This window comes from Canis aureus, chromosome 21, assembly GCF_053574225.1.
Source record: "Canis aureus isolate CA01 chromosome 21, VMU_Caureus_v.1.0, whole genome shotgun sequence".
NCBI classification, from domain to species: Eukaryota; Metazoa; Chordata; class Mammalia; order Carnivora; family Canidae; genus Canis; species Canis aureus.
The window spans coordinates 13,625,785-13,644,219 of NC_135631.1; the positions used below are offsets into that span (position 1 = coordinate 13,625,785).

The window sequence follows — 18,435 nt, forward strand, 5'->3', positions numbered from 1 at the left end:
CCAGGCACCCCCTCCTACTTTCTTTTCCTATTACTTTCACAACTTCTTGAGATGGATGTTTTGAGGCATTGATTTTAGCCTTTTATTATGGATGCTTCTGTGAATATTTGTGTACCAGTTTTCATGTGAACAGACATATTCATTTCTCTTGGGTGTATGTCTAGGAGTGGAATTGCTGGGACATATTTTAAGTTTTTGAGGAACTGCCAAACCATTTTCCAGAATGACGACTCCATTTCACATTCCCGCCAACAACATAGGAGGGCTTCAAATTCTCCATATCCTTAACCATGCGTATGTTCTTTTCCAGCTTTATTGAGATATAATTGACAAATAAAAATTGTACATATTTAAAGCATACAGTGTGAATTTTAACATGTGTGCATTGCAAATGATGACCACAGTCAAGCTAATTATATTCATCACTTTACATATGACCTTGTGTATATGTTCTGGGACACTTAAGATCAACTCTTTTAGTAAATTTCAAATAGACAATACAGTCTTATTAACTATAAGTCACCATGCTGTACATTAGATCTCTGGAGCTTATTTATCTTGCATAATTGACACTTTGTCCCTTTGACCAACATCTCCTCATTTCCTCCATCCCCAAGCCCCTGGAAACCACCATTCTACTCTCAGCTTTTATGAGTTACACGTCTGTAGAGTCCATGTATAAGTGAGATCATGCAGTATTTGTCTTTCTGTGTCTGACTTATTTCACTTAGCGTAACATCCTCCTGGTTCATCCTGGTTGTCACAAATGGCAGGATTTGCTTCTTTCTAAAGGTTCAGTATATTCTATTATATATACATACTACATTTTCTTTATCCCTTCATCTGTCTACAAACAGGTTGTTTTCCTATCTTGGCTATTGTGAATAGCTACAGTGAACACAGGAGGGAAGATAACATGTTAAGAAGCTCATTTCATTTCCTTTGGCTATATACCCAGAAGTGGGATTAATGAATCAAATGGTATTTCTAAATTTTCCAAGGAACTTCCATACTGTTTTCCACAGTGCCTCTGCCAATTTACATTTCCATCAACAGAATACAAGAGTACCTTTTTCTCCGCACCCTTGCTAATACCTGTTATCTTTTGTTGTTTTGATAATAACCATCCTAACAAATGTAAGGTGATGGCTCATTGTGGTTTTGATTTGCATTTCCCTGATGTCAGGATTAGTGACGTTGAGCACCTTTTCATATGCCTGTTGGCCATTAGTATATCTTCTTTGGAGAAATCCCAATTTAGGGCCCTTTGACCAGTTTTTAATTAGGTTATTTGGGGGTTGTTTTTTGCCATTGAACTCCTTATATATTTTTGATATTAACTTCTTTTCAGATATCATTTGCAAATTTTTTTTCCCATTTTAGGGGTTGTCTTCTCACCACTTGTTATTGTCCATCTTTTTTTATTATAGCCATCCAAGTGGGTACGAAATAGTATCTTAAGATGACTAATGATGTTGAGCATCTTCTGTGCTCCTGACCATTTGCGTATCTTTGGAAAACTGTGTGTTCAAACCTTTTGTCCACTTTTAAGTTAGATCTATTTTTATTTTAAAGATTTTATTTATTTGAAAGAGAGCATATGCACACGCATGGGGGCGGGGGCGGGGGGGGGGGGGACAGAGGCAGAAGGAGAAGCAGGCTCCCAGCTGAGAGGGAGCTTGATGTAGGGCTCAATCCCAGGACCCTGGGATCATGACCTGAGCCAAAGGCAGATAGATGCTTAACCAACTGAACCACCCAGGCAACCCAGGTCTTTTTTTTTTTCAATGTATAGTAATAATATGTTTTTAAGATTGTATTTATTTATTCAACAGAGAGAGAGAGAGAGTACAAGGGGAGCAGAAAGCAGAGGTAGAGGGAGAAGTAGGCTCCCTGCTGAGCAGGGAGCACAATGTGGGGCTTGATCCTAGGACCCTGGGATCAGATCATGACCGAAGCTGAAGGCAGATGCTTTCCCAACTGAGCTACCCAGGCACCCCTAATCACAATATTTTATTTTATTTTATTTTATTTTATTTTATTTTATTTTATTTTATTTATTTTATTTTATTTATTTTATTTTATTTTATTTATTCATTCATTCATTTACTTAAGATTTTAATTTATTTATTCATGACAGATACAGAGAGAGAAAGAGAGGCAGAGGGAGTAGCAGGCTCCATGCAGGGAGCCTGACGGGAGACTTGATCCTGGGTCTCCAGGATCACACCCCGGGCTGAAGGTGGCGCTAAACCGCTGAGCCACTGGGGCTGCTCTAATCACAATATTTTAAAGCCTGTATTTAATAGCTCTAACATCTGAATTTCCTGTGTCTTTCAAATATTGTTTCTTTCTCTTAGTTTCTGGTTATTTGGCCTTATATTCTGGTATGTTGGGTGATTTTAGATTTAGTACCAGGTATTGCATATGAAAACTTTCAGAGATAATTTGGAGTTTTGAGTGGTGGTATTTTCCTCCAGAGACCATTATTTTTTTTTTCCCCTTTGACAGGCAGGTAGGACGGAATCAGATCATCTTAATCCAATGAGATTGAAATGATTTGAATCTGGACATCAGCCTTTGTGAGGGTCAGGCTATTTCCAGTGCCGTCTTCTATAGTGTGTTAAGGATCCTAACTAAAAGCTAGATTTCTTCCAAGACCTCTGCCCCACAGAACTCCATTTCTGCCCCTCTTGCCCTATGAGACTTGGTGAAACATCAGCCCAGCTTCTCAGCCATGAGCACCCCTCCTCCCCTTCCCATTCAGCTTCTCTGCAGTGTGGTTCCTTGGCTTCAGAGCCGCAGCTTTCTGCCCCGCATGGGCCTCAAGGGGAAATGCAACATCGAAAGGTCAGGCCTGCTTTTCTGCTCCCTGCTCTCTAGGACGTTGGTCTTCAAATCCCTGATGCCTTTGTAGCTCTCTGTTGACTTTAGAAACTTTTCTTTAAAGACATAGATTTTGTTTCCCTTTTCTAGTTCTCAGCAGAAAGCTGGCCCAACGTGAGCTAAACACCATCCTGGTGTTAGAAGTCTCCAATATATTTATCAGACTTTGTCCATGTTTTAATCTTCCTACTCAGTACACAAGTTGATCGTAACATCTTTTCTACCCTTACTATAAGAACACAAATGCATTTTATTATTTTTAAGGTTTTATTCATTTATTCATGAGAGACAGAGAGGCAGAGACACAGGTAGAGGGAGAAGCAGGCTCCCTCTGGGGAGCCCAATGTGGGACTCAATTCCAGGACCCCAGGATCACATCCTGAGCCAAAGGCAGATGCTCAACCGCTGAGCCACCCAGGTGTCCCCACAAATGCATTTTAATCCAAAACGTTTATGTGTTTATTACTGATGCTCTGACATAGGACTAGGCCTTTTCGGGGAGTAAGGCTCACCTGGTCTTACATAAACCACACCTATAACATATATATATATTTTTTAATGTATTCTTTATGGGGTCTAGTTTCCCTTTCTCTAAAATGGAGACATAATTTTTTTTAAAGATTTATTTATTGGGGCGTCTGGGTGGCTCAGATGGTTAAGTGTCTGCCTTTAGCTCAGGTCGTGATCCCAGGGTCTTAGGATCAAGTCCCATGGCAGGCTCCCTGCTCATTGGGAATCTGCTTCTCCCTCTCCCTCTGCCTCTCCCCCTGCTCATGCTCTCTCTACAATGAATACAATCTTTGAGAGAGAGACAGAATATGTGAGTAGGGCAAAGGGAGAGAATCTCTAAGCCGACTCCCCACTAAGCACAGAGCCCAACACAGAGCTTGATGCCACGACCCATGAGATCCTGACCTGAGCTGAAACCAGTCAGATGCCTAACTGACTGAGCCACCCAGGTGCCCCGTGGAGACAATTTAAAGGCAGTTATGAAGCAATCTGATTGCAGATTCTTCAAGTTTTATTTCCCACCATAAGTGTTTATAAGTATCTCACCCATGCGTAATTTGACAACTATTATCTTTAGCAACTCACTTTTATCTAGTTTTTCCCAAGTATTCAACGTGGCTTTCATAGAAATAACAGTGGTCTTTTTTGCACATATTTCCTCAGTTTAATTAAACTACATGTTTAAGTAAATGCTTAAATGTTTCATTGAAATGTTTTTTTTTTATTTTTATTTATTTATGATAGTCACACAGAGAGAGAGAGAGAGGCAGAGACATAGGCAGAGGGAGAAGCAGGCTCCATGCACCGGGAGCCCGACGTGGGATTCGATCCCGGATCTCCAGGATTGCACCCTGGGCCAAAGGCAGGCGCTAAACCGCTGTGCCACCCAGGGATCCCTCATTGAAATGTTTAAATCTTTAAGAAACGGTTAATAAATGACATGTAATAAAGTTACATATTTAATTAAATTACATAATTACAAAAAAAAGTTCAATGGGCATATACAGGTTTAAGAACAGACACAATGAAACCTGGGTGAGCACAGGACTAAAATGTTGGGAGCAGATGGTGATCAATCACAGCAGCAAGGGTTCGGTGGACCACGGGCACAGATTAGAATGCTTTGTAGAGGGGATGGAACTTGCCAGTGAGCATGCTGAGTGAGATAAGTGGATGTTGCATCAGAGGCCTCATAATCTATGAGGCTAGGATAGCATCAGCATAAGAAGTGAAGAGGAGCTCTTGAGGTTGTAAAGTTCTTAAAACTGTGCCTGATGTATAAGCATTTAATGAGAGTATGTTATTGATGTTATCTCATGACCGTTTACATCATCCTTGTCTGGGACATCTGGAAAAAATAGGAAGGAGCTCAGATCTGACTCCTGCCCTCCTAATCCAGGCACTGTTTGGAGCTGAAGCTCTTCTGGTTTTTGTTTGAGATTTTTATTTTTGAGCCAGAGAGAGCAAGCACATGTGCACGAGCAGGGAGAGTGGCAGAGGGAGAAGCAGACTCCCCGCTGAGCAGGGAGCCCAACATGGGGCCTAATCCTAGGACCCTGGGATCATGACCTGAGCCAAAGGCAGATGCTTAACCAACTGAGCCACCCAGGTATCCCAGAAGCTCTCCTAAAGAGCACTGGGCAATAAACAAACTGTGGTGCATCCACATAATGCAGTGTTGAGCAGTAAAATGAAATAAGCGATGAGTGCACACGGCCATGTGGCTGCATCTCCGGGGGCTTGATGCTGAGTGAGATGAAAGATGCCGGTTACAAAAGGATGCCTACTGTAGGTATTCATTTCTATGACAGTCTATTAAAGGCAAAACCACAGCATGATGGAGAACAGATCCTTGGTAGCCAGGGGTTACAGGTGAGAGTGGGACTATGACCAGAGAGCACAAGGGAGATTCTTGAGCGATGGAATGGTTCTGCATCCCAGTTTGGGGAGTGGGGATTCAAATCTCTACTGTGTGTTCAAATTCATAGAACTATATTCTAAAAACCATATGTTAATTCGTTAAGAATCCAATTAAAACGAAGATCTTAAGTAATAAAGAGCCATCACGGAACGCATCCCCCTGTACAGGCCTCTCAGCTGGCCTGGCCCCACGTGCTGCCTAACCTCCTGGGCCATGGTCACTCACTGGCTTTTCTCTTCCTTGTGTTAGATTGGAGCTGGAGGCAGCATCACTGGGCTGAAGTTTAACCCTCTTGATACCAACCAGTTTTTCACCTCCTCAATGGAGGGAACAACTAGGCTGCAAGACTTTAAAGGCAACACTCTGCGAGTTTTTACCAGCTCAGGCACCTGCAAGTGAGTAGCCTCACAAGGAGGGAAAGGGCTTCTAGGCGCTCAGAGTAGTTCTGCTGAGAGCATGTGTATCTCATGTGTGTTCCTCAGACCTGGCATAGGGAAGAACTGCCAGGTAGTGGAGCCACTTTCCGCCCACCCCTCTCTGAGAGTTTCCTTGGCTGCTCCTCCCCGTCCCAGGTGCCTTGCTGCTTCAGTGAGGTGGTCTTGAGCCTCCGCTCTTCTCAGCGAGGGAAGGGCTTCGGCTCTTCTGCAAGGCGTTCTTGTATTAGACTAGACCTTGATTCTCACTAGTCAACGTGACATTGGCCCAGAGAGCCACTTAGCAGTTGGAGCAGGGACTAAGAATTTAAGATTTCATTCCCTACATCACTGGGGTGCAATGAGGCAACCAGTTGCTGGATGGAAGCTTAATGGGATAGGATTGCGTCCACAGAGCATGTTGGACACCCGAAGGGCAAGTGGCTGGAGAATATACAAAATGCTCGTCACTTGGATTTCTAGACAGAGACAGGACTCTTACTGTTCTCTAAAGAATCTGGGGGGTTGGGGGGGTGTCTAACTAGCACTGGACATTATCCTGGGCAGCCCCACAGAGGTCAGAATAACACAATCAGGACAGGTGATGATCCCATCAGACTCAGCTCCATGTTATTCTTCCATAAGAAACCCTCCCTCTGAAAGATATTTGTAAGGGATACAAAAAGCACTGTGGCAAGGATTTGAATGTTTGAGAGAAAAAAAAAAAATGAATCTGAGCTCTCCCGGCTGGGTTTTAGGATCCCAGCCCAATCCCTTCGACCTCAGGTAGTCTGAGACACAAAAGAGCAAGACAGAGCTCTGAAACTTGTGTATGCTTTTTCCCCTAAATGCTCAGAAGGGGGCAGAAGTTCCTTTCTCACCAACCAGCGGAACCGAGCTGGGCAGTCCCTGTTTGGTTTGTCATCTCCTGTGGCCCAGAGTAGAGAGTGAAGGGAGAGAGCAATAAACAAATGTTCCTCAGAACCCAGGGCTATAGGGGGCAGGCTAGCCTGGGGATTTGCTTTATGGCTCTGAGCTGCGGCTGCTTGGAGGACTCTTACTAGCTGAGTAACTGGACACATTTCTGAGCCCCGTCACACCCATCCCCTCTGCATGGTAGACAACTCTGAGTGTTCCTCACTGGGAATCTGTGGCAAGACAGTTATTCGTTCAGCAAATACTGATCAGACATCCACTGTACATTAAGACACTGGAGCGGCAAAAGAATGAGTGGACCTTGCCTCTGTCCCCAAGAATCTTACAGCACAGTTTCTCCCTCCAGCTTCTGGTTTTGCAGCCTGGATGTGTCTGCCAGAAGCCGAATGGTGGTCACAGGAGACAATGTGGGGCACGTGATCCTACTCAACATGGATGGCAGGGAGGTGCGTTCTCTGGAGCCCAGTTCCCCCCTTTCTGTCCCTTGCCCCTGGCCTCCCTGCGCCCCACCTGAACCGAGCCCTTCTCTGCAGCTCTGGAATCTGAGAATGCACAAAAAGAAAGTGACCCACGTGGCCCTGAACCCATGCTGTGATTGGTTCCTGGCCACAGCCTCCGTAGACCAAACAGTGAAAATCTGGGACCTGCGCCAGGTTAGAGGGAAATCCAGCTTCCTCCACTCGCTGCCGCATAGCCATCCTGTCAATGCAGGTGTGATATACCAGACCTCATCATTCCTGTAGAACCTGCCTATCCTACCACTTCTGGGGTTTCTCCCCTCAATATTTAGAAGCTGCTAGGTCAAACCTTTACCCTGAGATCATCAGCCAAGTTGGTGTCTTGGAAAATTCCTGATTCTAGCTGCCTCAAACAGCTGCTAGGCTTTTAGAATGGTTGTTGTTTTTCTAAGATTTATTTTATTTGGAGAGTGCGAGTGGGAGGAGGGGCAGGGGGAAAGAGACAAGCAGATTCCCTGCTGAGCAAGGAGCCCCAATGTGGGGCTCAGTCCCAGGATGCTGAGATCATGACCTGAGCTGAATATCAAGAGTCAGCTACTTAACCAACTGAGCCACCCTGGCACCCCAAGTTTCTAGAATGTTTTTGTTCACAGCCCAGATTCACCTCTTCCCTTCCACCCCTGTCCAGACAGGAGTGGGAGAGAGGGCACCCCTGTGGGGAAAGGCCTGTGTTCTCTTCAGCTCTGGGGCTTTTCACTTGCCAGCCTGTTTCAGTCCTGATGGAGCCCAGCTCTTGACCACTGACCAGAAGAGTGAGCTCCGGGTTTACTCAGCCTCCCAGTGGGACTATCCCCCAAGCCTGATCCCACACCCTCACCGCCACTTCCAGCACCTGACACCCATCAAGGTAAGTGATGGAGGCAGGGAGCTGTGATTGTGGGGATGGACCGGGTCTGCCCGAGGTAGGGAAAGGCCAGATCTCATCCTGCACCCACACGAAACAGTCTCTTCTCCCCTGGCCTTTCTGCAATTTCTGTCCCCATTCTGAGATCCCGCTTTGCTGGGTTGCGTCTCCCGGAAGCTCTTTCCGTTTTTTTTTTTTTTTCTGCTCAACCTACTTGTCCCCCTGTTCTGCCCTCCCTTCCAGTTACCTGCATGTGGTGCTGGCCCACTGGCTGACCTCGGCCCCCAACACTGATGGTCTTTAAGTCTTCGGATCCCTTCCCGCCCATGCCCCAGACCCACTCTTCTGCTCTCCTGGTTTCTGTTCTTTTCGAACACTACAGTCCCTCTTCAGAACTCCAGGGGTCACGCCTGTACTTCTCTGTCAAGGCAGGCCAACACCCCTGGTTGGAGTCCTTCGGTAAGCTGCTTGGGTTTTGGATCTCGGTTTCCTCATCTCTAAAAATGCAGTAATAGTACCTGGCTGACAGGGTTATTGGAAGAATCGGTATACTTAAAACACATGGCTAGTGCCTGGGAAGCACTATGTCAACGGTGATCGTTTAATCTTAGAGCGGCTCTCACATACCTCAAGTCAAATCCAAGCTCTTAACAAGGGTTCTTCACTGGCTGGTTCCCACTGATCCATGTGTCATTTCCCACTTCATGTCTGGCGAGGACAATCTCCAGCTTCCCAGGCGGGACTTGTACCAACTTTCTCCTTCCCGCTAACCATGTCTTTCCTCCTTCAAAACTTCCTTACGATTTCTTAGGAAAGCCCCCGTCTGATTCTGTCATTCCGAATCACTGCCAGATTTGTTTTGAGTGGGATCATCTGGGGAACATAGGTTTCCTTCTTTTTCTTGGCCACTAGCCATTTTCTGCTCAACTCTTTCATTCACATTGATCGAGGAGGGACAATAGTGGGATTACTTCAGAATTTATGTCCTACTTTTGGTTTTGGTTACCAGAGACTTTTTGCTTGGTTGGAGGCCTACCTCTTTGGTTAATGGTCAAGCTGATGTTCAAACGTCTATCGATTGGTATGATCTCAGGAAATACAAGAGAGAAGGCCTGAAGGTGTCCCAAGGTCCAGAGAGGCCAATTTGGGATTAAAAATGTGGAATGGTAGATGCACATGCACTTGAAAGCTGTTCTTGTAGTTTCATGTGGGTCTTACTTCCATTATTAAATTGCTGGCACTTGTATCAACAATTGTGAGTGGCAAAGAATACTTCGGAGGTCCCTCTTGACAGTACTCTGCATTTGCTCTCATGACAACTCTCCATCTCCTAGGCAACCTGGCATCCTCGGTACAACCTCATTGTCGTGGGCCGATACCCAGATCCCAATTTCAAAAGCTGTACCCCTCACGAATTAAGGACGATCGATGTGTTTGACGGAAGCTCAGGGAAGATGATGTATCAGCTCTATGACCCAGAATCTTCTGGTATCATTTCGGTGAGGTCTGGGCCCTCAAATGATGGGCGGGAAGCAGGGATTCAACCTACCTTAGCTGGCCAAAAATGACCAGAAATTAGCCATCATGTCCTCTTCTCCCAATATCTCACCTCCTCATGCTTACACCCTTGTCTCTGCAGCTCAATGAGTTCAATCCTATGGGGGACACACTGGCCTCTGTGATGGGTGAGTGAAGCAGGTTGTATCTCAGACTGGCCAAGCCCTACCCTACTCCCCAATGTTGAGTGCAGGCTCTCCTCAGCTTAGCCCTGCCAGTCACCCCAGGGTAGGAGGCAGGAAAGAAGATTTCCAGGAGACAGTGGACACTTTGGCCTAGGCCCTCCATGCCTCTTGTTTTGTCTTGGTTGTGACAGTGCCTGGCTGCTGTCCAGTGTCCTGGTTTCCTTACCAAGCCCTAGGTTCCCTGGGCCAGCCCCAAGTTCTCAGAGTCTGATAACAGAAGGTGAGAGTCAGACTGGTCTCACTCCTCCTAGGTTATCACATTCTCATTTGGAGCCAGGAGGAAGCCAGGATGCGGCCATGAGAGACACTAATGAAGGTGTGGGCCAAGCAAGAGCTTGGAGCCGCCTGAGGACAAATCCTGTAAGAAGAGGCGGCTGTGTATTAAAAGGGCCAAAGGTATCCAAGTCTTAGGGTTGGAGCAGGGACACTGTGGCATGGGACACTATGGGACTGGGACACTGGCACGTTACTGCTCTGGACTCAGCTCCAGAAACTTCTCCAGAGTTGGTGCCCCAGGTGCCCCAAGGGCCCCTGCTGTATCTAGCCTGGAGCCAGGCTTCTCTTGGAGCGAAGGTACTCTTATATGTTTGATGTGCAGTGATGGAGTGATAAGGTAGTGGTTTTCAGTTTGTGCTCACTATTGACATGGCTAATAAAACCATACCCAACTGAGCCTGTGAGTGGATCTTCTAGCACTGACCTAATTAGAGGGCTCCTTGCGTCCCCCAAACCAAAAAAAGGCACAGAAACAGAGTCTAGAACTTTCATTCTCTGGAAGCTGCCTTAGACCTATTCTGGGCCACAGTCACAAGCTGTCCAGCTCACAACCTGCATTCACCTCTGGTCCCCAAAGACCCCGACGTAGCCAAAAGTGATCGGTAGTGTCATAACTATACTGCAACTCATGCCCCCCTTCCCCCGACAAACACCCTTCTGACCTGCTCCAGCTGCAGGGTGACAAAGATGCCTGAAGCATTATGTCTAATGGTGCCTTCAGGGAGACAAAGGAAAACTTGGCCAGCGGGCCTCTGCATGATCCCATTCCCTGGCAGCCAGTGTTTATACTCCCAGAATTGTGCAGTACTTTCCACTAAAATAAACACTGGGGTGCAGAACTGTGTCCTCTGAACCATTTGCTGAAGACTCCAGGCTAGAAGAGAGAGCACGGCTTGATTGGTGGGGGCGAGGCAGATCAAGTGCTAACTCCTTCAGTTTGTCAATCCCAGGTCCTGAGTGAAACTTGCTTGTTTACACTTCTGGTCCTTAGTAAGCATGGTGGAGGCAAATCTTGTCTGGAGAGAGCCAAAGTCCAACACAGTACTTGGTAAACGTGAGGCACACGAATGCTAAGTGACGGGTGCCATGGGCCAAGCCAAGTCTCACTTGTTTGTCTAGGCTGGGGTAATCCGAGGAAGGCCAACCCAGGGTCTCCTGTCCATGGGCTGGGGAGCAGCAAGAGTCAGGAGCAAGGGCCCAGCCCACCTCCCCTAGGAGGCAGAGGGAAGGGGGCTGAGTGGTTGTCAGGCATGATCTTCTCCATCTGCGACATGGCGGTAGCCGGGAGGCTGGGCCTGCATCCGGAAAAGGACGGTGAGGAGTAGCACTATGAGAAGGAAGAGGATGGAGCCACACACAGCCAAGGCCACGATCACCTCTGGGCATGGGATGGGGTAAGGGAGAGAAAGGTCGTATCAGTGTTCATCCGACAAATACTGGATCATCTACCATATGCCAGGTGCTCTTCTTACAGTGGAGACATGCATAGGTTAGTGACAAATGATATAAAGGAAAACAAACTAAAGAGAAAAGGATAGAAAGGTACATCAGTCAGAGAAGGCATCACTGAGGAAGTGACAATTTAACCAGACATGTGCAGTCACTGAGATACTTGAACCTGAGAGAAACGGGTCTTGGGGCAAGGGCAGAGGGGATGGGCAGACAAAAGCCAGTACAGAATTTCCCTGATGTGGAAATAAGTTGGGCAAATTCTAGGATCAGCTACAAAATCAGTTATCACTATAGCAGGGTAAGTGAGGAGCAAGCAGATCAGAGCAGAAGATCAGACAACAAGCGCCTGAAGGCCACAGGGAAGAACTTGTATTTTGTCCTAAACATCATGGAAAGCCACTGCAAGATTCTGAGAAGGGTAATGATGTGAATTGATTTATTATTTTTATTTTTTATTATTTTAAAATATTTTATTTATTAATTTGTGAGAGACACAGAGAGAGAGGCAGAGACGCAGGCAGAGGGAGAAGCAGGCTCCCTCTGGGGAGCCCGACGCGGGACTTGATTCTGGGACTCCAGGATCACACCCTGGGCTGAAGGCGGCGCTAAACCACTGAGCCACCCAGGGAGCCCCTATTTTTATTTTTATTTTTATTTTTATTTTTATTTTTAATTAACTCTGCAGTGCTGAGACTGGTAGGGACAAGAAAATCAGAAGGAACACTAGGAAGATTTTCTGTAGTTCAGGCAAGAAGTGATGGAGGATCATACCAGGGAGGCAAGAGGATGCATTTTATTTATTTATTTTTTAATTTTTATTTATTTATTCAAGAGAGACACAGAGAGGCAGAGACATAGGCAGAGGGAGAAGCAGGATTCCTATGGGGAGCCCTATGCAGAACTCGATCCCAGGACCCCAGAATCATGACCTGAGCCGAAAACAGACGCTCAACCACTGAGCCGCCCAGGCATCCCAGGAGGATGTATTTTAAAGATCAAGCTGATAGGATCTGCTAGTGGACTGGATGTGGGATCTGGGAAAGATGGTATTCAAGATGACTCATAGGGTTACACTATGCAACTGGGTGACTCATGTGGCATCTGCTAAGATGGACAAGTCTGAAGTAAGGGTGGATTTGGGGGTTAAGAGTATTTGGTTTCAGACATATCAATTTTGAGATGTTCTAGTTGACCTCCATGGAGAGACCTCAAGTTAGCAGCTAGATGTGTGAATCCGTAGCTCAGAGAAAAGGTTATGAAACTGAGTCATCAAAGCATGAACTCTGCATGGAAGTGCTATGTAAAGCCATGAGGTTCGATGGGATCACCTTGGGAGTGGGCACAGAGGGAGAAGGGCCAAGATGAGACCTGGGCCCTCCATTGTTTGGTGGGGAGAAAAAGCCAGTCAGGAAGCTACCTAGAAGTCAGAAGAAAAACCAAAGAAAGCCAAGACAGAAGAGTCGATTATATCATGCTCCTGAGAGAGGAGAGAAGCTAAGAATCGGTCACTGGCTTTGATAAGAGGGTCATTGATCCTTTACGAAAGGCTTCACTGGAGGTGACACAAGCCTATCTACTGTGAGTCTGACAGAACGGGCACTGAAAAAGCGAAACCAGAGTCTAGGCAAATCTGCAGGATTCCACTTTCACAGGAAACCGACAGAGCGGTGGCTGGAGGAAGATGGGGCCCTGAGAGATCTTCGTTAGACTTTTAGATGTAACTGACCTAGCAGACAGGAAACGCGGAGGCCCCACAAGTCCCTATGGAAGTGAGAAAAGATAGATCCAGAGCATAAATGGAGAGGCTGTTGGCCTTAGGTAGTGGGTTACACCAGCAAGTAAGCTAGAAGATCTGCTGGTGGGAGGATGAGCCCAGGCTTTCCTGAACACCATTATTTTCTCAGTGATATGAGAAGAGAGGGCATTGCCTGAGAAAGAGGGATAGGGAGAAGGTGAGGAATGGTCTCAGGGTGGGGAAGTAAACTGTCTAGGGAAGTGAGTCAGATGGCTAGAGGTGCAGCAGCTCTCCAGAGACTTGCGGGTAGGAACTGAAAGTCGTTCTGGGACATCAGCAGCAGAGTCAGGCAGCAGCTCACCTGTGTCCGCAGGACCACTTGCCAGCTGGCACTCCTGCTGCCAATCCTTGGGCACAACAGGCTCTGTGAGGTGAAGGAAGTCCTGCAGTGGGCAGCGGTGAAGGCAGCCAGGCAGGATCAGTGGCCAGGGAGCCTTGTTACTCTCATTCCGAAAGTACATCTCCACTGAGAAATTCCTGAGGATCGATGGGAGACAAGACGGAAGGTACTCAGAGGGCCTGTCACCGAGTCCTTGGGCTGCCCACAGCCACCACATTGGTGCCCCTCCCCAAGGCAGACCGTCCGGTAGCTCCACTCACCCATTATCTTCCTGGTACAGTTCGAATATGTGGCAGGAGGCATAGGGGGCTTGTTCCCCATTGTAGACATCCAGTGCCATTTGCAGAGCGACCAGGGTGGTGTCATGCTGTGAGAGGGGAGCCCCCTGTCAGCACTACTCTCCCCTCAACCCTCATGCCCAGGCACTGAAGAGAGAAGAAATCTAGCTCCTTGCTGGACATAGCAGCTGGGGACTATGGGAGCTTACCGCAGAGTAAACCAGCAGCTTAGGGAGCTGGGACGAGGTTGCCATCAGGGTCAGGTTCTTCCGTATCTGAGCCAGCAGAACTCCTGAAGGAGAACAGTCCTCCGTGACAGAGGCTCCAGCTACCCCTGTCTTCTGGTCAGACCTGTCTGTGGCCCTTTACCCTCTGCCAGTCCTGAGTCTGATCACCTGCGCACTCTGAGGGGGGATGGGAACCACGCAGCCAACTCTCCAGCACCCCTCTTCTCTCAGAACTTTCACATTTACAAATGGAAATGAGATAAAACAAGGTATTGGTATTTCAACACCAATAATAAAGACCTGCCCGTTTATAAATGAGCTACCCAGGCCCTGCTCACATCTGAACAATCACTCCAGTCTGGCACAAATATGAACTTTTTTTTTTTTTTTTTTTTTTTACAAATATAAACTTAAGGTTGTTTCAGAACATGCGAGACAGTGGCGTGTACGGGAGCTCGGCCACATGCAGGCTCGCAAAGGTTTAATGGCCAGCCCTCCCTTGGGTGCTCCCATCAGGAAACTGGCACGTGTGTGACTCTCAGCCTTCTTGCCAAGTGGCCCTCAGTGGTTCTCTGGAGGGAGGAATTCGTTTAAGGGGAGACAGAGGGTCTTCTGACAGGTGACACTTAAGAATATGAACGGTAGGGGAAAAAAGCACACAAACTTGACAGTCGCTCTACAGCAACAGACGCGCTAAGCATTTGGAGGGCTGGAGACTTCATTGGCTAATGGGAGGTCTGGTTTTGAAGGGGCAGAGAGCACTATAGGTAGAAAAGTTAAGTGTGTGAGAAACCCTCCAGAGCAGATTTTTAATGCTGTGGAGTCCTGATGGGGAAATGACACGCTGCTCTTATCACTCACCCCCCTGAAGCCGTGCCTTCTCTGCCTGCTCGTAGATCCCGAAGAGGAAGCGGAAGCTGAAGTCCTTTAGACGGCTCAGACGCTGCATGGTTTGGGGTGAGGCCCAGGGTGGCAGGACCAGCCCGTGTGTTTGCTGTGTATCGCAGCGGGCAGGTTAGCTCCCCAGGCCTAGGCCAGAGCCTCTCCGGGGACAGCTCTCTTCCCCAGCGGGAAGGTGCCTGTGTGTGTGAGGGAGGGAGGGAGGGAGGGAGGGAAGGAGAGGAGAGGAGAGGTGAGGCTGAGGGCCTAGAACCAGGACACATGGTGGACAGGACACAGGGAAGGCAGCTCAGGCATGAAAAGCGTGACTCAGCAGGATAGAGTCGGATACCACGAGAGTTCTGGGTGGAGAGAGACAAGAACTGCTGACAAGTCATGAACCATTTCCCACTCTGAGGTTTTCACCCGTGAGGGAAATTCCTTTGTTTCACAAGAAGCAGCCTGTCTGGACCTCCCCGGTGGAAATGGTATCCAGACACTGTACGCTACTTGTCCTGGTCACCTGGGCCTGCTGAGGTGTGAGGAAAGAGAGCTCATACCGGGGACACTAAGTGAGCTCACCTCACAGAAGAGTGTGTCATAGACATTCCAGACGGTCTCCAGTGTCACGTCGGTAAGCCCTGTCTCGTTGGCCACCATATCCAGAAATTGCTAGGAGAAACGGACCTGGGGATCAGTACTGCCCTGAGGGAAAGGACCAGGGTGGTGATCCCCACTTCAGCCCCACTCACTGCATTCTGAACACTCTCATTCTGATACTCTGGTGTCTGTCGGGTCTCGTTTTGCAGCTGCTCATATCGGGGACACGGGCCCAATGGGAACTTCAGCAGCTGCAGACCAAAGCAGGAGAAAGAGAGGCAGAGAAGGAGTTGGGGATCAGCAGGCCCATGGCCAGCGTTGTCCCTCTCACCGCCTCCAAGGAGGGGGGCCGGCCAGTCTTACCCTATCCTCAGTAATGGGCACAGTGTGGACGGGGATAGGCTGCCAAGAGATATTTGGGTTGAAACGCTGCATGCCGTTGGGAGGGAAGAGTCCAGCCAGGTTGGCCTCAGCACTCATGAGAGTACGGTCAAAGTCTGTGCTTCGCACGTAAACCTGCAGAGATGACACCAGTTTCACTTGAGTGGGGAGGGGAGCTTTGGCCCTGTCGTGGGGCTGGAAGGGAGAACCTGTACTTGACGGCTACCAGCAAACTGTGGCCCTCTCCCTCTCTGGCTCTCTGGCCTTCCTTGGCCCAAGCACTCAGCTAGGGGCTATAGCTGCCACCCCGCTGTGAAGAACTCCTGAGGGGATGGCTCTAGTTCAAATGCTCTCCCAGTCCCAAATGCTTAGTCAGTCGGGCTGTCACGTCTGTCTGGTTTTCTAACAACGCCCATCTCCCTATCTCTACCAGGGGTCCTGGAGGGCAGAAACTGCCTCAACCACACACACCCCTTTATAAAGTGGCTTAGAGAGCAGGGAGGGAACGGAGATAACTGCTTGTGCAAAGGGAGGAGGAAGCAGTGGGGAAGGGCAAGAGCAGGAGAGAGCTGGCCCCCAAGGGAACAAGAGCATCAAGAGACTCTTTAAGATGTCTGTAGCCAACAGCAGTAACCAGAGGAACAGCTCTCCCCATCCCTGGGGTAGGAAGAGGGCCTCAAGGAAGCCAGCACACTTGCCAATCTTCCCTGACACGCCTCCTCTACATGTGATCCCTGCTATCTTTATCTCCTGGCCCTGTGTGGTTTATTGTGTGTCACCCCCGCTACATTCCAAGCTCCACGAAGACAGAGATCATATCCATGTGGTGCACCATTTCATGCAAAGTGGTAGCACAGCGCTTTGCCCTTAGTAGGTACTTAATAAGCATCTTGGACGAAGAATCCAGGTTGACAGTATCAGAAAAGACTTTGCCAGGCCCTCAAGCCTCAGTTTGGATGCTTGATCAATTTTGCCCTTTCCAAGTCAAGGAGGGGCAACTTGGCATCTGTGACTATGTTCTACGCAGCTCTTGGATGCCTTGTCCTGTAGCTGTAATCAAAAATGCATGGAAGGAGGCCAGAGTGCCCCAGGCTCCCTGAGGGCAGAGGGTGAGAAGGGCAGATTCTATTCCTCTTGCCTCTCGAGCTCCCAGCCTTACCTCTTGCCGGTGGTAGGAAGTGTTGAGGAAGCCGTGGTAGCGCTGCCGCAGAGCCTGGCCCAGCTCCCAGTGCTGTAGCATCCCTTCCTGTGGGCACAACCCAAGGGTTAAGAGGGAAGGGACCACTCGCAAGTCCCACAGGGCTTAGGCACTGTTGCTTTCCAAATTTCCCCTGGCTGGAAGTAGGAGTGGGTGAATCTGATCACAGATGTCATTTACTAAGTGGCCTGTGTATGGCACCTGTCCTGGGTACAGAGGACAGTAAGGTTAAGAAATCCAGTCAAAGTCAGCACCCACGTGGGAAATGACAATGTGGTGAGGCCCCAAGATCTGTAGCACGCTCCAGAGGTCACTCATCCTACAGCCCCACCTTGGGGGTGGGGGTGGGGGGAGGGAGGTGTGTGTCTGGCTTCTGACCCACCTTGGTTAGCTGCCCAAACCCCTGAGGCCACTCGTCTTCCTGATAGGGGTCCTTGGGGTATGTCTTCACTGGCGAACGGTCTCCATGTCGGTACAGCTGAGGAAAGAAAAGGGTTTGCCTACAGGTCAGAAGGTTCCTAGATGGGGACACAGCGCCCACCTCTGCCCGCTGTTGGGGAGGGAAGCCCTACTCCCTCTGGGAAGCCTTAAGTCTATGCACAGCAAAAGACCCCGGACTTAGAAGTCAGTAACTTTGAGCGGGTTCCAGAGATTCCAATTTGGCCAACGCCACTAGAGACCATAGGCGAAGCCAAAGATACAGGTGGAAATGGAAGAGAGAAACGAAAGCGATGCAAGTGGCGGGGTGCGGGTGGGGGTGGGGTGCTGGAAATCACCAAAGGCTTGATTAAGGGAGGGTCTCTTTACGGTTCTGCAGCATGCCTGCCCCAGGACAGGCTCACCTGACCTATGCCCTGCGAGACAACTCCGGACCCCCGGCCTGCCCCCGAAAATAACCCGGCCCCCACCCTCCAGGCCGGGCGTCTCCCCCTGCACCCGCTGCAGCTCCGCGGGGGACCCCGACCCAGCGCAAGCCCCGCCCCTCCCTCCCACCGCGGGCCTGTGCCCTTCCAGCTCGGGCAAGCCCTCCGGCCACCCCGGCTCCCGGTACCAAGGTGACGAAGCGCAGACTCCGGGCCTGGGTGGGTGGCACCACGAGCAGGTTCGCGCCAAGAAGGAGCTGGAGCAGAGCCGCCCCGCTCCACGCAAACGGCCCGCCCGCCATCGCCGCTAGAGACTCAGCGGCACAGAGGCCGGAACCCGCTGCGTGGCACCTCCAGCTGCCGCCCGGACGCACCC

At 49.0% G+C, this 18,435-nt stretch overlaps 2 protein-coding genes across 9 annotated transcripts in view; one reads left to right on the top strand and one right to left on the bottom strand.

Annotated features, from left to right (window-relative positions):
- DDB2 (damage specific DNA binding protein 2) overlaps positions 1–10,442 on the top strand; it is a 37,666-nt gene extending 27,224 nt beyond the window's left edge. For 4 of the 7 annotated variants that reach the window (XM_077863182.1, XM_077863179.1, XM_077863178.1 and 1 more), the window contains 6 exons: positions 5,567–5,712; positions 7,013–7,377; positions 7,889–8,031; positions 9,363–9,527; positions 9,668–9,713; positions 10,022–10,442. In XM_077863182.1, coding sequence (XP_077719308.1) covers positions 5,567–5,712; positions 7,013–7,377; positions 7,889–8,031; positions 9,363–9,527; positions 9,668–9,713; positions 10,022–10,071 — 915 coding nt within the window. In that variant the 3' untranslated portion in view covers positions 10,072–10,442. Of the gene's footprint in view, positions 1–5,566; positions 5,713–7,012; positions 7,378–7,888; positions 8,032–8,271; positions 9,578–9,667; positions 9,714–10,021 lie in introns of those variants that run through there. The other 3 variants (XM_077863180.1, XR_013359980.1, XM_077863181.1) reach the window with 3 other exon arrangements.
- On the bottom strand, positions 1,198–18,433 carry ACP2 (acid phosphatase 2, lysosomal). Of its 2 annotated transcripts, none has more exons than XM_077863199.1 (11): positions 18,248–18,433; positions 17,579–17,674; positions 17,158–17,244; positions 15,981–16,133; positions 15,770–15,868; positions 15,600–15,689; positions 15,000–15,132; positions 14,121–14,203; positions 13,894–14,000; positions 13,595–13,770; positions 1,198–11,424 (listed from the first exon to the last, which is right to left on the bottom strand). In XM_077863199.1, the coding sequence occupies exons 1-11, from the start codon at positions 18,359–18,361 to the stop codon at positions 11,291–11,293; spliced, it is 1,272 nt and encodes a 423-aa protein (XP_077719325.1). In that variant the 5' UTR covers positions 18,362–18,433; the 3' UTR covers positions 1,198–11,290. The 2 variants fall into 2 exon arrangements, with proteins under 2 accessions (XP_077719325.1, XP_077719326.1); XM_077863200.1 differs by lacking the exon at positions 18,248–18,433 and adding an exon at positions 18,039–18,071.
- Positions 18,434–18,435: the final 2 nt, after the last annotated feature.

Coding starts and splice junctions, on each gene's coding strand:
- ACP2 (XM_077863199.1), bottom strand. CDS start 18,361: ATGGCGGGCGGGCCGTTTGCGTGGAGCGGGGCGGCTCTGCTCCAGCTC. Junction 15,690..15,769: donor ATGAGAGTGTTCAGAATGCA/GTGAGTGGGGCT, acceptor CGTTTCTCCTAG/CAATTTCTGGATATGGTGGC. Junction 11,425..13,594: donor AAGTGGTCCTGCGGACACAG/GTGAGCTGCTGC, acceptor TCCCATGCCCAG/AGGTGATCGTGGCCTTGGCT.